Source organism: Antrostomus carolinensis, unplaced genomic scaffold (assembly GCF_000700745.2).
Source record: "Antrostomus carolinensis isolate BGI_N321 unplaced genomic scaffold, ASM70074v2 scaffold18866, whole genome shotgun sequence".
Classification (NCBI taxonomy): Eukaryota; Metazoa; Chordata; class Aves; order Caprimulgiformes; family Caprimulgidae; genus Antrostomus; species Antrostomus carolinensis.
The window spans coordinates 29,345-45,840 of NW_010322893.1; the positions used below are offsets into that span (position 1 = coordinate 29,345).

General features: G+C 50.1%; 1 protein-coding gene across 1 annotated transcript in view; it reads left to right on the plus strand.

The window, feature by feature from the left end:
* The window catches only part of ITGA11 (integrin subunit alpha 11), a 48,734-nt gene that overhangs the window by 29,318 nt on the left and 2,920 nt on the right, over positions 1-16,496 (plus strand). Inside the window, exons 8-20 of the mRNA XM_010170425.1 lie at positions 254-398; positions 1,447-1,612; positions 2,494-2,564; positions 3,707-3,851; positions 6,196-6,344; positions 6,620-6,760; positions 7,717-7,920; positions 8,380-8,510; positions 9,483-9,649; positions 11,049-11,191; positions 12,356-12,466; positions 12,807-12,892; positions 15,022-15,229. Of these exons, the coding sequence (XP_010168727.1) occupies positions 254-398; positions 1,447-1,612; positions 2,494-2,564; positions 3,707-3,851; positions 6,196-6,344; positions 6,620-6,760; positions 7,717-7,920; positions 8,380-8,510; positions 9,483-9,649; positions 11,049-11,191; positions 12,356-12,466; positions 12,807-12,892; positions 15,022-15,229 (1,867 nt within the window). The remainder of the gene's footprint in view (positions 1-253; positions 399-1,446; positions 1,613-2,493; positions 2,565-3,706; positions 3,852-6,195; positions 6,345-6,619; positions 6,761-7,716; positions 7,921-8,379; positions 8,511-9,482; positions 9,650-11,048; positions 11,192-12,355; positions 12,467-12,806; positions 12,893-15,021; positions 15,230-16,496) is intronic.

Below are 16,496 nucleotides of genomic sequence, written 5' to 3' on the forward strand. Positions count from 1 at the left end.
CTCTCCTGCAAGAAGCCAGCTCCATCTGTGCAAAAATCCCTTTTTAAAGTCCTAAAATATTTTCTGAGCCTTCTGCAGCCAATTTCACCTCCCCAGGGGCTAGCAGCCCACCAGACACCGCTCGGTGATTTTCAGTGGGGGTGATGGGATATGGGCGTTGCGGCAGCCGCGGTGGTTTCGGCGAGCGGGCGGCGGTGGGAGCCAGGACCCGCCTGGCGAGGCTGAGCAGCCCAGGGCATCTCTTCAATTACAGCTCGGAAGCATTTCAGAAAGGTGGCCGGAAAGGGGCAAAGAGAGTAATGATTGTAATCACAGATGGAGAGTCGCACGACAGCCCAGACCTGGAGAAGGTGATTGAGGACAGCGAGAAGGACAACGTCACCAGATACGCGGTGGCGGTAAGTGGAGGGGGACACTTTCAAAAGCTGTGCAGAGCTTGGTGGTGCCCCAATGTGATGGGATTGGCAGCACAGCCCACATCCACCTCTCCCGGAGTGTTTGCAGGGGTCCTCGTTGCTGGTCCTGCTTTTGGAGGAGGTGGTGGGATGCTTTGCTATGGATTCAGCTGCTGATCAGGCACCAAAGTTGGGGACAGGCAAAATGCACCCAAATTGCATGAGGGATCCTGGGGTGCCTGGAGGAATCACAGCAAATCCTCGCTCCCCAGTTTGCTCCTGAGTTGAGGTGTCAGATGCTGAGGCAGTCAGGCTCCTTCCACATGAACATCCCTCAGGTGCTTTGGGATGGTTCTATCCATCCATCCTGGTTTCACTGGGACAGAACTATTCCTTCCCAGCAGCTAGAACAGTGCTGGGGTTTGGATTCAGGGTGGGATTTGGTGTGAGAAGGATGTTGATAATATCCTGATGTTTTCAGTTGTTGCTGGGAAATCAAGGACTGTCCAACTGCCCATGTGTTGCTGGTCTGCAGGTGCAGAAGAAATTGAGGGGGGAGAGTAAGATTAACAGATCCAATCTGGTGTTTGGCTCTGCCAGTGGGATATTCCATGTCATACCACGTCATGGTCAGTATATAAACGAGGGTTGACCAGAAAGTTCACTCATCCTCTCTCTCTCTTCTGGGATTGAGGTTTTAGTTTTGGGATTTTTACTCCTCCAGGATTGTAATCCAGGAACAGGCTGGGTTTGGTCAGTGGGTGGTGAGCAGTTGCCCTGTGTGCATCATCAATCATTGGTGTCTTCTATTATTATTATTATTATTATTATTATTGTAATTATTATTTTAAGTATTATTTTATTTCTATTATTCAACTGTTCTTATCTCAAACTATGTGTCTCCTTACCTTTATCCCTCCAATTCTCTCCTCTGTTCCCTGAGGTGGGGAGAATGAGTGAGCGACTGCATGGTGTTTGGCTGCCAGCCAGGTTAAACCCTGACACCATTGCATGAAAACCCCTGAGTCTTGCATTTCTATTTCAAATCTAGGTATTGGGTTATTATAACAGAAGAGGAATCAACCCTGAAGCCTTTTTGAATGAGATAAAATTTATAGCCAGCGACCCGGACGACAAGCACTTCTTTAATGTCACAGATGAAGCAGCACTCAAAGACATTGTGGATGCGCTGGGGGAAAGGATCTTTAGCTTGGAAGGTAATGTACAAAATCATATTTTGAATGTCTTTATATATAAAGAAATATCTTTATTTGGAGAGGTTTGCATCCCTCAAGTGTCAGAAGCACAGTTCTCCTCTCCTCCAAACCTTTGAATTTTGGTGGAGAGGTCATCTGGGTGTCAGTGTCTTTCTCATCCATCAAACTCCATTCCAACCCGGCTGAGCTGTAACCAGGCAAAAAAAACCCCACACACCCACTTCCAGGGACTCCCTGGGGTGTCGGACATTGCAGGGTTATGAGAATAATACGAGGGGTTTTGGTTTATTGGCTGAAATGAAATATCAGGAAATATTTTTATTTGAAATGACAGTGTTTCTATCCGTCTTGTGACAAGTCTATTGACCTTCAAAACTCAAGTTATCTAAATTTCATAGGAGAAGCACATCCTAGGAGGAACAATTGACACAGAAGATGGAGGGCTTCCACTGGAAATTAAACATCTCGGGGGTTTGGAGGAACTTTGGTCAAAACACCTCACAAACTCCCCACCAGTTTACCAGTCACCTCAGTCCAGTCAGCCCAATCCTGCTCTGTGGAAGAAAACCTTCCTGGGTGAGAAGCTTCACCCAGTTGCAATTATGAAGTGAAATCCTCTAAATCCACCTTTTTGCTAGGAAAGGAGACGATGGCACCAGGGCAGAGCTGCTGGTATCTATTAGCAGCACAGATTTGTGGAATTGTGGTGATTTAGGGAGAAATAGGCTCATTTGTGGTCACTGAGGTCCTTTGTGCTCCAGGTGGGGCGTAGGCAGGTGCTCAATCCCACCCCAACCCACCAAGGCACTGGTCAGCCCCTCCAGCAAAGCAAAACTCTACATTAAATACCAATTTTTAATTATTTAATAATTTTTTTTAAGGAACCAACAAGAATGAAATCTCCTTTGGCTTGGAAATGTCCCAGACTGGATTTTCATCACACGTTGTGGAAGTAAGAGAGTAAATGTGGGTTTTTTTGCTCCTAACTGTGTAAGTGGTCACCATTTAAAAGTGTTTTTCACCACCACCAGCAGCTTCAAGGTGTGGAGATGGATATTTGGGGCCAGTTAATAATTGTGAAGCTAAATTGCAAACATGAGCATAAAGAAGAAAATGGTGTTGCTGCTGGTTTATCCCATGGGGAAGGGAGCTGCTGGGAGATCTTAGGACCTACCTTCCTTAGGACCTACCTTCCTTAGGACCAACCTGCAGCAGCTCCTCCAGATGCCATGACCTCTTTGAAAGGACCTTCTGAGATGTGCCATGGGGGAAGGAGCTTCTTGGTGGTGGGATGCAGAGGATGGTCAGTCCCCTTCCACCCATGGGTTCTGCGGGCTGGCAGGTTCAAGAGAAAAGCCAACAGGAATTTCTGCTCAGGGTTTTCTCAGGGAGGAAAAACACACTGAAAAAATATGAATGGAGTGGAAATGTCACTCCAGCATGTTTTAAAATCTCCATCTTCCCAGGTGTGCTTTGGAGAATGATTTTTTTTAAATTAATTAATTATTATTTTTTCTTTTCCATTTTGAGATTCTTCCCCTTTTCTGTAAAATGTGCAATTTTGGGGAGGGACCATTTGCTCTTTGTTTTTTTCTGCACTCTGCAGCCTCCAACAAGTATATAGCCCAGGAGTCCAAGCTTTGTGGGACTCACATGTATGTTCTCACACAAAGCCAACCCATTGGGTCCCCTTGTCCATCTCAGCCTCAGGGTGAATCATAGAATCATGGAATCACAGACTGGTTTGGGTTGAAGGGACCTTCCCAGGCCATCCAGTCCAACCCCCCTGCAGTGACAGGGACATCTTCAACCAGAACAGGTTGCTCAGAGTTCAGTTCACCCTGAACTTGAACGTTTCCAGGGATGGGGCTTCTACCACCTCTCTGGGCAACCTGGGCCAGTGTCTCACCATCCTCAGTGTAACAAATTTCTTCCTTTTCTCTACTCCAAATCTCCCCACTTTTAGTTTAAAACCATTTCCCTTTGTCCTATCACCCCAAGCCCTGCTAAAAATTTTCTCCCCATCTTTGCCCATATGGAGAATTACCTCCACTTGACAAGAAGTACCTTCAAACTGCTGATGTTCCCCAACAGGATGGGATCTTGCTGGGAGCTGTGGGTGCCTATGACTGGAACGGAGCCGTCCTGAAGGAAACCAGCAGCGGGAAGGTCATTCCCTTGCGGGAATCCTATCTCCAGGAGTTCCCGGAGGAGCTGAAAAATCATGGAGCCTATTTAGGTAAGAAAGCCAGATGAGGCTCTTCTGCCAGGGGCTGAATTCTTAATTTTAAGCTTAATAATAGGAAGCACAACATAGTCTTGGAATGACTAATAGCAGCCAGTGCTCCCAGCATGGGTGATACCATGCCCAGTTGTCTGCCAGCTCCCTGAGACCTGTGTTGGCCCTTCTTCGGGGACACAGCGTACGTGAGCATCCTCACCCAGGAAGAGTTGGATGTCGACCACGATGTGCAGCACAAAAGCAATTTAAATGCAGAAATAACTCAGAGACAGGCCAGCCCAGGTCATCTCCAGCGCTTACTGGAAGGGTTTAAAAAGCATTGATGAAATTTTATGCTTAGGGAGGAAATACCTGCTGGGTTAATCCCTTCCATGTGCAGCTGCTGCAGCCTGGGAGGAAAAATATCAGCCTGCTTTGCAAAATGAAGCCTCTCTCTGGAGATGTGTGTGCTGTCCCCTGGCAGAGAGAGGGGTGGGACACTACAGGGTCACCCACCGCCGTGTTGGGGTCTACTGGGCTCATCTCTTGGGGTGACAGCAGAGTGTCCCCTGGGTTTGACTATGAGCACGTGGCTTGGGGATGGCTGTGGCTGTGCAGGGGGTACCCACAACTCAGCTGAGATCTGCTTTTCCCGTTGCCTGGAGTAAGAAATCCAGAAATATTAAGGAAACACCAGTGTATCCTGCTGCAGAGCAGCCCAGTTCACCCAGTGCCAGGACCTGGGGGTTTCAAGGCTGATGCTTGGCTTGGGAATAACCCCCCCAAGGAAGGAATATATAAATATTCCCAGGAGGGGAGTATTTAGGGAGACAGAGAGCCCAGGTAAGGTCAGTGCCAAGGGAAAAGGGTCTGTAAACCCCAACAAACCCTGGAGATACCCAAAATCCAACTGGATGTGACCCTGAGTGGTCTGATCCAGCTTTGTGGTTGGCTGTACCTTGAGTTTCTAATAATTTAAGGAGTGTTTAAAACTGACTGGGAGCAATCAGGTAGCTGGAGCTGGGTTTGAAAAATAGGATTTTGCAGCCCCAGTGTTCTATTCCTGCAGAAGCCCATCAGCAGCTGCGGGCAAGTGCTGCAGCCCAGCGTGTGACGTGCAGTGTCGGTGATGCTGGTGGAGAAAATAATCCCTGTGGGGGTGATCCTGGTGCAGAAAATAACCCATCTGGGTAGGGAACAGGGTTTGCTCATGCGGGCTTATATCCATAAGGGCTCATGAGCAATATTCTTGATGGATTCATGGCTTTTGTTGGACTGGGAATGTGAACATCAAGCATCAGCACTTGGTTTTGGCCATGGTGCTGCCAAGGTCTCGAAGGAGCAGTGCAGCGGGTGCCGCAGCCTCCTGGTGTGCACACACCTTGTTTAACTGGGTGTGAGACGTGAAGTAAAACACTTATTGGGCTGTGAATTGGACTCCTTCTGTGAAAGAAAGATTTTGCATGGCATTTGCCAGCTGAGCTGGGCCAGAGCTGGTTGTTCCCAGCAGCTGGAACAGCGCTGGGGGTTGGGTTCAGCTGGGATTTGTCAGGAGAGAAACGCTGAGAACATCCCCATGTGGCATTTGTGTCCCTGGCACTGAAGGACTTTGTGTTTGTCCGTCTGCAAGCGCAAGATCTCAGGGGGGAGGAATATTGCCATGGATCAGCTCCATGGGCATTGGGCTCTGCCAAGGGGCTGTTCCATCTCCTGTCCCCCATGGGCAGGAGATCCATGAGGGGCTCTTCCTCTCTTGCTCTCTCTGGCTTTGGCTCGGGCTCTGGCTCTCCCGGGATTGCGGTTTCGGGTCGGGATTGTGGCTCCTGCGGGATCGTGATCTGGGAACGGGCCGGGCTTGGTGGGCGGGTGCTGAGCAATGGCACTGGCTGTCACTCCTCTGCGTATTCTATCACTATTATTATCATCACTATTTCTATTTCAATATCTTTATCATTTTAAGTTTTCTTTTCTTTCCATGATGAAATGGTTCTTCTCTCCCCCTACGAGTCTCCTTCCCCTCGCCCCCCAATTCTCTCCCCTGTCCCCTGGGTGGGACTGAGCAAGCGGCTGGGTTTGGCTGCCAGCCCAGTGCTGGTCCAGTTCCACCAGCACAGTTAGGAGGTGACAAATCTCCCAGTGTGGCTGGGTGTAGGTAGGACCTGAACAGGCAGCTCAAAGCCCAGGGTCAAGGCACTGGGGTTTATTTGAATGACTTTATCTTTGAAGAAATCTGTGGTTTTCGCTTCCCAATCTGGGACACAGCCAGAGTTGTGTCAGCAGCTGGGGGCTAATGGGAAGCAGAGCACCGGGCAGAGCTGGGAACCTTTCAACTGTGCTCACCCCACACCCACCCCCCTTCCAGGTTACACCGTCTCCTCCGTCATATCCACCAAGCACGAGCGCATTTACGTCGCGGGAGCACCCAGGTTCAACCACACGGGGAAAGTCATCATCTTCAGCATGCACAACAACAGAAACCTCACCATCCACCAGGCGCTGAAGGGAGAGCAGGTAATGCCTGTGATGCTGCCTGGATTTGTTCCTCCTGCCATGCCTGCCCGTCCATCCATCCCCCCCTTTCCTTCTGCACACTGTTTCCATGGCTCAGCAGCATAGAGCATCCACGAGCAGCTGGGGATGTCTTGGCTGTGGCTGCACCCGCAGCTCCAAACCGTGTGCCTGTAGCAGGGATGGGGCTCAAAACGTCCCTGTTGTCCCTTGAAGAGGGTGGCAGTGCCCCTACATGTTGGAAGCATTGCTCCCATCCTTTCCTCTGTCTCCTCCAGATTGGCTCCTACTACGGCAGCGAGATCAACTCCCTCGACGTCAACGGCGACGGCGTCACCGACGTTTTGCTGGTGGGAGCTCCCATGTACTTCAGCGAGGGCAGGGAGAGGGGGAAGGTCTATGTCTACACCCTGCGAGAGGTATGTGGCAGCAACGTGGCAGGGAGCCAGGGACCCCTGTGTCCTTTCATGTCACCTCCCTGGGGTGATTTTGGGCTGCACACATCCAGCAGCGTCCCTGGAAACATCGCAGGGCACAGCAGCGTGGTCCAAAGGCAGCAGAGCTTGGCAGCCCCTGGCTATTTTGGCTGCTGCAAGATTCCAGGAGGATTTGTGTTTTCCATGTTTATAAACAATCCCAGGGGGTTTGCTCGCTGCCAGTGAAGGGATCCAGCCTGCGCTGGAGCCGAGCCACCTCGTCTCGAGGTTTCACTGCTCCTGGCCAGGCAAGCTTCCCAGCCCTGAGAAGATCTTTGCAACATGGGTGTCACTCCAGAGAAACAGTCTCCATGAACTTTTCTTCCCCCAAAACTGTTCATTCCAAGGGCACCCACCTGCCTGAGGTCATGAGGAGCAGCATGGTTGGTCCCTCCGTCATGGGTTCAGGGCACAGACAGGACATGTGCCACCCCTGTCTCCTCCTCTGGTACCCAGCAGTGCTCTGGGGCAGGACCAGCTTTCCTGCTGCCCTCAAATCTGGGTGAAAATGCAGTTTCTGAGCCCAATCCATCAGGCTCTGGAGTTGTGGAGGGCAGCAAGGCCATCATGCTCTAAATCCAAGGGTGTGGATCTCGCCCAGAGCAGCAGGAGTCCCCACATCTAAAGCACAACTTTTATGCAATTATTTATGTAGGTTCTTATAAAAGGGAGGCAAAGCAGACGTGGGGCTGGTGTGGGGCTCATCCACCCCAAGGATGGGCTGAGCAGAAAGTCCCACAACCCCAGGAGAGCTCTCACCTCCTTCCTTAGAGAAATGACTGGCACATTGCTGCATCTTGTTTGCTTTCCTTTGAGGGTCTTCTCCTCTTGCCAGGATTGCTGATGATGTTTTTTGAGGGTTTTTTTTTTTTGCTTTTTCTCTTTGGCTGGCCCAACAGAATGGCTTCGTTTCCAGTGGTGCCCTCATCGATCTGCAGAGCTACCAGAACTCCCGCTTCGGCTCCTGCATCGCCGCCGTGCCAGACCTCAACCAGGATTCCTACAATGACCTGGTTGTTGGGGCACCTTTGGAGGATGAACACCAAGGAGCAATATACATCTTCCTTGGCTTTGAAGAGACTGTCCTGAAGAAGTACAAGCAGGTACAGCTCCTGGGTTCTTTAGTTGTCCTCATCCTTTGTCAGAATAAATGTCATTTGTGCCTATTTTAAGGACTGATAGATCACAGAATATTTGCATGTGGGATTGAGTTGTTAATTATTATTATTGCTGGATATTTTCTCTTGTGAGGGGTCCAAGGAGAAGCAAACATAGGGTATGGAAAACAAGTCTACAACGAGGAGCAATGCTTAGAGCTTGGTGCAACGGATTACTACAGATACATTTCTCATACTTGTGAGAAATAGTAAATACACAAAGTAATTCCAGCAAAAATCTCTGGAGAGAAAGTGCTCTTGTTCCCTGGAAAATTAAGTTTGGTGCCATCACTTGGAAAGGGGCATCTTCAGTAGAATGGTGGAGGTCAATGTGGCAAAGCTCTCCTTCACAGGATGGGATGGTCCAACTGGAACCCAGCCTGGATTGTCCCCTTTGCTTTGCAGCGGATAGCAGCTGCCGACCTCACGCCGGGTCTGATGTATTTTGGATGCAGCATCCATGGACAGCTGGACCTGAACGAAGACGGGCTCGTAGACTTGGCCGTGGGCTCTCTGGGGAACGCCGTGCTGTTGTGGTTAGCTGTATCTCATTTGGCACTCTGCTCTGCCTGAAGCTCGTTACAAAGTGCGAATATTTTGGGGGGTGAAAACTGATCTCCCAACAACCTGACCCATCTTTCCACAAGAACGACCCCCTGTCCAGTGGGGCTGTGGAATTTCAATGCTGTTGGGCTCTAGAATGATAGAATCATTAAAGTTGGAAAAGACCTCTAAGATCACCAAGTCTAACCATCAACCCAACACCATCATGACCACTAAACCATGTCCTGAAGTCCACATCTTTTAAATACCTCCAGGGATGGTGACTCCACCACTTCCCTGGGCAGCCTGTTCCAGTGCTTGTCCACTCTTTCAGTAAAGAAATATTTCCTAATATCCAACCTGAACCTCCCCTGGTGCAACTTGAGGCCATTTCCTCTCACCCTATCATTAATTACTTGAGAGAAGAGACCAACACCCACCTCACTACAACCTCCTTTCAGGTAGTTGTAGAAAGCAACTGTCTTATAGAAGGACATCAGAGTTGGTTTTGCATCATTAGTTCCCCAAGAGTTTCAAACCAACTAATTGATTTGTGGTGCTTTGCCCAGGCTCCCCCTGGTCTTATTTAATAAGGACAATTTAATATTTGCAAATATTGAAGCTCTTAGGATGGAGTGTAGCTGTGCCCAGCAGAGATGGACCACCCTGAGATCTGTCTTAGAAAGTGCTAGGGGACAAATCCTGCTCTCAGTGCTGAGCTACTTCACTGGCATGACCAGGAACCAAATATGTGCAAGAGATTTTATTCTTCAAATACTACACAGATGAGCTGAGAGTAGGTCAGCATGCTGTGGTGGCCTTTGGTCTTCCTCAACACCTTCTTGATGTTGAGAAAATGGGTGAAAAGGGTGAATCTGGAGGTGTGGGAGGCTTTTGGAGGCTGCTGCAGATATCTGGGGAGTCCCATGCCCCAGCACATCTCCTGACCCTTGCTTGCCCTGCAGGTCCCGCAGCGTGGTCCAGATCAATGCCAGCATCCGCTTTGAGCCTTCCAAAATCAACATCTTCACCAAGGACTGCAAGAGGAACGGGAAGGATGCCACCTGCATGTCAGCCTTCGTCTGCTTCACCGCCGTCTTCCTCTCGGCTCACTTCCAGACAGCCAGCGTGGGTAAGCGACACAACTGCTCGCATGACAAAAACCCCAGCTCAGGCTTTGTTTAGGTCTCCAGCCCTGAGGGACCACCCAGCTTCTGCCAAGGGAAACCATCCAGGAGCTTGGCACATCTGGAGGCACACACATTGCCACCCACCACATCCCTTTTACCCACAAATTTGTCCCTACCCTGGATGATGTAGCAGGGATGGTGACTCTGTCTTTGAGGCAGAGAAACACCCCAAGGATCCAACCTTACCCACCTTTAAATTCTTCATTCACCTACACCCTGGGGCCAAGTTCTCCCACCGCTTGGCATGTGTGACGGGGATGTCACCACCACTTCCACCAGCCAATAGGACAGGAGAGGACGTGCCCAGACCATGTCCCACAGAGCTGATCCATCCTCCCCGTAGCAGCAGCAGGACACATCTGCTGACCATCTGTTCATGTTTCCCTCATATCCCGAGGAATCTCTGTGAAGTTATCAGCCAGCTCTGCTTTTAAACCCTTGCGTGTTGCTGTGACCTCGAGCCTACCCGATGGATGCCCGTGACTCAGCTGCAGTGGGGGGAAGCGAGAGCTCCAACCCAGCAGTAAACGTTGTCAAAGGATAATGGAGTCTTGGGCAAAGCCAAAAGGAAACTCCCATCCCCTAGAGCAAGAGTTTTTATTTGGGTTATCTACATCTTGATTTTTCCTCCTCCCTGCTATAGTTGCCCAGTTTGCAGGACAAAAAGCTGCTTGAAGTTTCCTTTCTTTATTTACTTCTACACTTATTTCTGCCCGGAAGAACCACCCCATGGGTGGTATGTGGTTGGGGCTGGTGGTTGCTCTTACACTTTTTGGTGTAATGGGTGTAAATCCCCCATTGCTTGGCACGGGGTTGAGGACCTTTGGGTTCTTTTTGACAGCACTGCAAGAAGCTTTGAGGCTTTGAGCAACCTGGTCTAGTGGAAGGTGTCCCTGCTGATGGCAGGGGGGTTGGAACTGGAGGAGCTTTAAGGTCCCTTCCAACCCGAACCAGTCTGGGATTCTATGATTCTAAGCAAATGCTCTCCAGTAAAACATCTAGGAGAGGACAGTGTTATAGGGTGGCATATCTCCAGAACTGGTGCAGGCCAGCACGTCAATGTATAAGAGGCGGGTGGTTTTATATCCTGCACACGTTTTACTCAGTGTCTTGTGGTGATGCATTTTGAATTCCTCATTTGAGCTGGAAAGCAGATGTTCAACCCAAGAGAAACGTCTGTTAGAAACAGACAATGACATCTACAGCCCAATTTTCCTCATTTTCACTTAGTATGATCCCTACCGGTGAGGAAATAGGGGTTGGGGTCCACAACAGCCCATTTTTTGACCTGCTGTTGCTATGCAGTGAGTGTAACCCCCGATGGTGCTGCTCTCCTTCCAGCGCTGAGGTACAATGCCACCATCGACGAGCGCAGGTACACGCCGCGGGCTCACCTGGACGAGAGCGGAGAGCGGCACACGCAGAAGGAGCTGATGCTGCTGGCTGGGCAGGAGCACTGTGACAGGCTCCAGTTCCATGTCTTGGTGAGTGTGAGGGAGGACAAGGCTGGGGTCTCCTTCTCTGCCAGCCCCAGGTGAGGAGATGCTCTCCACCTTGTGCAAAATGGCAATACACTGGAGGTGTTCTCCACCTTGAGCAAAATATTAATGTGCTGGAGATGCTCTCCACCTTGTGCAAAATAACAACGTGCCAGGACGTGCTCAGAGGAGCCGCAACACCATCGTGAGGCTGGAAATGAGCCTCATCCCTGAGCCTGGATTTCTCCGTGCTGGGTTTGATGTGGTCAGGGATGGAGCTGCCAACGCACGGCAGCTGCTGGATCCCCGAGCGCTGACTTCATCGCAGCCCCAGCCTGCACTGTGCTCCTTTCCACGAGCCGCTGGCCGTGCCCTCAGGGAGGGCGTGCACTCCTGACACCAGGGTCAAGCTGGTCCTTCTGCTCCAAAATTGGTGAAAACTCCACCAGGAACCAAATGCCTCCATGCCAATCCATAGTGCTCTCACCTTCTGCACCTCCAACCATCAGGGTCCCTCTCCCTGGGTGCAGGAGCTGGTGAAACCGTCTGCATGGCTCGCAGGGAACAGCTGATGCACAAACCTGGCCAAAATCAAACATTCCCAGTGAATGATGAGAATATTGCAGTGGCCAGGGAGGACTGTGCTGCCAGACTGGCCTGGCCCCAAGACCTGGTCTGAACTCCAGTGAACTTCTGGGAAATTTAAGTCTGGAGTTTGAGATGGACCTTGTGATTTAGCTTGAGAAGCATCTCACTTCAGAGCATCTAACTGCACCCTGTGGGGCTGGGGCAAGGCATGGAGATGCAGGAAAGGTGCAGCTTCCTTGCTGGGTGGATGAGCCCTGGATAAGGACAGATCTGTCCCACCTGGGAGCCTGGCTCAGGGACAGTGCCCACCCCAGAGCATCCATCTTTTGCAGCCAGCATCTCCAGGGTGAAGCATCTCCTACACCATCAGATATGTACGTGTGGATGGATGTTGTATAGCATCACTGAGCCTGGGTTGTCCCTGTCCCTAGGTAAGGGTTAGCTGGAGAGATGGGATGATTCCACACCCAGTACACTAGATTGCAGGTGCCTGTAGCTCCACCTTACCTTGCCCTCTGGCACAGCTCCCCCTCCGTGGGCAGGAGCCATGTCCTTCTCAACGATGCTTTCTGTCCACTGCAGGACACAGCTGACTATGTGAAACCGGTGACGTTCTCCATCGACTATGAGCTAGAGCACCCTGAGAATGGCCCCATGCTGGATGACGGCTGGCCCACCTCGCTCAAGGTCTCGGTAGGTAGCAGCATTGACCTTCAAGAGTGCCTTTTATCAAACACTTGGCCAGTAGATTCGTCTCTGAATGTATCATTTGCTTCTTTATTTTGGGATTGTCATCCCTGGTCCCTCCCGTGACAGCAACATGTTTGCATTCACTGCAGCCTGGGATCACTGCCTGTGTCCCTTCTGCTTGGAGACCTGTAGATGTGGCACTTAGGGACATGGTGGACTTGGCAGTGTTGGGTTTACAGTTGGACTCAATGATCTAAAAGGTCTTTTTCAACCTAAATATTCTATGATATTCTATAACCTGGGATCCAAAGCATCACTGAGCTGCTCTTGTTGTCACCCTCAGGTCCCTTTCTGGAACGGGTGCAATGAGGATGAGCACTGTGTCCCTGATCTGGTCCTGGATGCCAGAAGCGATGTGCCCACTGCCATGTGAGTAGGTCACTCAGAGCATCCTCCCTACCAGTATCACAAACCAGGGGATGCTCCAAAACCCAGCCCCAACCCATGCTCCATAGATTGTTAGATTAGCATCACAGATGGTCCTTCATCCAACAAACACCACCACAAGGTTCATGCAACAAACACCACCATGAGGTTCATGCAACAAACACCACCACGAGGTTCATCCAACAAACACCACCACGAGGTTCATGCAACAAACACCACCATGAGGTTCATGCAACAAACACCACCATGAGGTTCATGCAACAAACACCACCACGAGGTTCATCCAACAAACACCACCATGAGGTTCATCCAACAAACACCACCACGAGGTTCATGCAACAAACACCACCATGAGGTTCATCCAACAAACACCACCACGAGGTTCATGCAACAAACACAACCATGAGGTTCATGCAACAAACACCACCACGAGGTTCATCCAACAAACACCACCATGAGGTTCATCCAACAAACACCACCACGAGGTTCATGCAACAAACACCACCACGAGGTTCATGCAACAAACACCACCACGAGGTTCATCCAACAAACACCACCATGAGGTTCATCCAACAAACACCACCATGAGGTTCATGCAACAAACACCACCACGAGGTTCATCCAACAAACACCACCATGAGGATCATCCAACAAACACCACCATGAGGTTCTTCTCAGCAGGTTTCTGTGCCTTTGCCTGCTCCCTGCCTGGAACAAATCAGTGGGGTTTTTTTCAGGGAATCCACAAAACAACTAATATTTGATGCCATGGTGATGAGCCCCGGGGAGACAAACCAGTAAATACCAGTGGGGAATAAATGCAAGGCTGACCTTACCCACTTGGTAATTACAGGCTTGACTCACGCAGCAGAAATAATTATACGCTACATCTGATGGCTTAAGGAGCTTCTAAAGGTTATCTAGGAGCACAGGAGACTGAACCTCCACCTCCCATCAATGGCAGTGGGCTCTGGACCAAGCTCATGGCCAGTGCTGCTACTTGGGGGTCCCTTGTATCCCAGAATTCAGCATTTATTGCTCTGTGTCTCCTGCAAAGCTCTTGGACCTGAGGCTGTGACCTGGTTCTGGCTGGGCTGCACTGCAGGAGGTTGAAGGGAGCTGTAGGGAGGGGATTATTTGTGACATGACTAGAAATAGTCATGTCTATTAGTCTACAAGGGTGCCAGACCTCTAGTCTGGTTCCTCCTGGAGCCTGTGGAGCTTTCCTGACAGCACCAGTGAGCACTGGGTTGTGGCCTACAAGATCAGCCAATTGGAGGTGATTTCTGCTGAGAAAACCACTTTTGAGGTGATTTGTTGGAATAGAGCTATTCCTTCAAACCAGCACCTGGCTGCCCCACTGGTAGAGGCAGAAGGTGACTCTGAAGGTGACACCATCTTGCAGTTCAATAGAACAAGAGCTAATGACCTCAAGTTACACCAGGGGAGGTTCAGGTTGGATATTAGGAAAAATTTCTTCTCCAAAAGAGTGGTCAGATATTGGAACAGGCTGCCCAGGAAAGCGGGGGAGTCACCATCCCTGGAGGTGTTCAAGAAACATGTAGATGTAGCACTCAGGGATATGGTTTAGTGAGCATGGTGGTGATGAGTTGATGGTTGGACTGGATGGTCTTAGAGGTCTTTTTCAACCTTAATGATTCTGTGATTTAAACTTTTTTATGTAAGCTTGGCAGGAGGAAGATCTCAGCCAGGCTGAAACTATAAGAGGGGAGATTTAGATGAGATGGAAGAAATGTTTTACACTGAGGGTGGTGGAGACACTGTCCCAGGTTGCCCACAGAGAAGGTAGAAGCCCCATCCCTGGAAACATTCAAGGTTAGGTTGCACAGGGCTCTGAGCAACCTGCTCTGGTTGAAGATGTCCCTGCTCACTGCAGGGGGGTTGGACTGGATGGCCTGGGAAGGTCCCTTCAACCCAAACCATCTGTGATTCTATGATTCACCCTGAGGCTGAGATGGACAAGGAGACCCAATGGGTTGGCTTTGAGTGAGAACATACATGGGAGTCCCACAAAGCTTGACTCCTGGACTAAAGGTCCCTTCCCACCCAAAGCAGTTGGTGATTCCAAGAGGCGTTCCCTCCTCTTGCAGGGAGTACTGCCGGCGGTCTCTGCGGAGGGGACCACCAGACTGCTCAGCCTTCACCCTCTCCTTCGACACCTCCATCTTCATCATCGAGAGCAGCAGGAGGAGGGTGGCCGTGGAGGCAACGCTGGAGAACCGAGGCGAGAACGCCTACAGCACGGTCCTCAACATCTCCTTCTCCAGAAACCTCCAGTTTGCAAGTTTGATCCCCAAGGTGAGGCAGCCAGGGGAGATCCAGGACTTTCCAGAGGCATTTCTAATCCTGGCCGGATGAGAAAGCTGTGTCCTAAACCAGAGCCCAAAAATGTCTCCATCCCTCATAAATCAGACATGTTTATGGGTTTATTTTCTAAGCACTTACAGCCCTTCCAGCTCTTTTATTTTGGAAATAGAAAAACGCTCGAATTTTAAGAGCCTGCAAGAAGGTCAAATGCAGATGAAATGATTTCCCTCTTCATTTTTTTTTTTACTCCAATAGTTTAAAAATACTTGCTGCACGTGGCCAAGATCCCATCAGGCATGAATTTTTGTAGCTGAGATACAACTCCTGGAAGTATGGGCTGATAATGGGAAGGTGGCCAGAGCTCAGCATGGAGCCAGGTGATGCCACTTCCCTAGGGCTGTCCTCTGGATGAGTCCTTTGTGTCCCATCCACTCCCACCCTCCTCAATATTTCACCCCCACCACATGCTTAGTCTCAGTGTGATTCTTCCCTTTTCCCAACAAGGTTTGGGAAATATGCTGATGCTGCTGAGCCCTCCCTCATCCCCTCAATGACTTCATACCCGCCCGCAGATCCCATCTCCTGTGTTTGTTTTTCTACAAGCTAGTGCCAAGGGAAAATTGTGGGGCACTTTGCCCACAAAATAAGAAAAAAAGCATTTTTTCTGAGAGATTATTCCAAATTGAGTGAGAGAGAAGGGGGAAAAAAAACCCCTGAGATGTTGGGTATCAGCAAGCACCGTGCAGCAGTGGTTGCAGGAAATATTTGGAGAAGCATGATTGCTAATGGGTTCCTGGCTGCTGCTCCTTAGAAATAAGCAAATTGCCAACTGGAGAGGATGGATGTTTGTGTCAGAGGTTGTACAGAGACTCAAATAAAAAGTAGCTATGGCTCCAGAAAGTCCATAATCTCAGCAGATGAGTGGGAGAAAGCTCCAGCCGATGGCTCTCAGGGCATTTTCTCTGTGGCTGGTGCTGGGATGTTTCAGCTCCTGGGTAGGACTTGTCAGGTAGCAGCAGCTCAAACTGAGACCTTTATGGGGTCTTACACAGGGCCAAAAACTGGAATAGCTCATCATCTCATGGTGGGGATGGACACTTGCATACAACCAGGCTACAACCTCTTGGAGAGTTGCTACAGCTTTGGCAGCAGAAGAGGCAGAGCAGGGTTGGTGTCCATCCCATCCCAGCCTGTGTTTGGGCTTTGTGATGGACAGGAGCTTCCCCAGCCTGGCTGGTGAGCTGGAAGGTGTTCAACC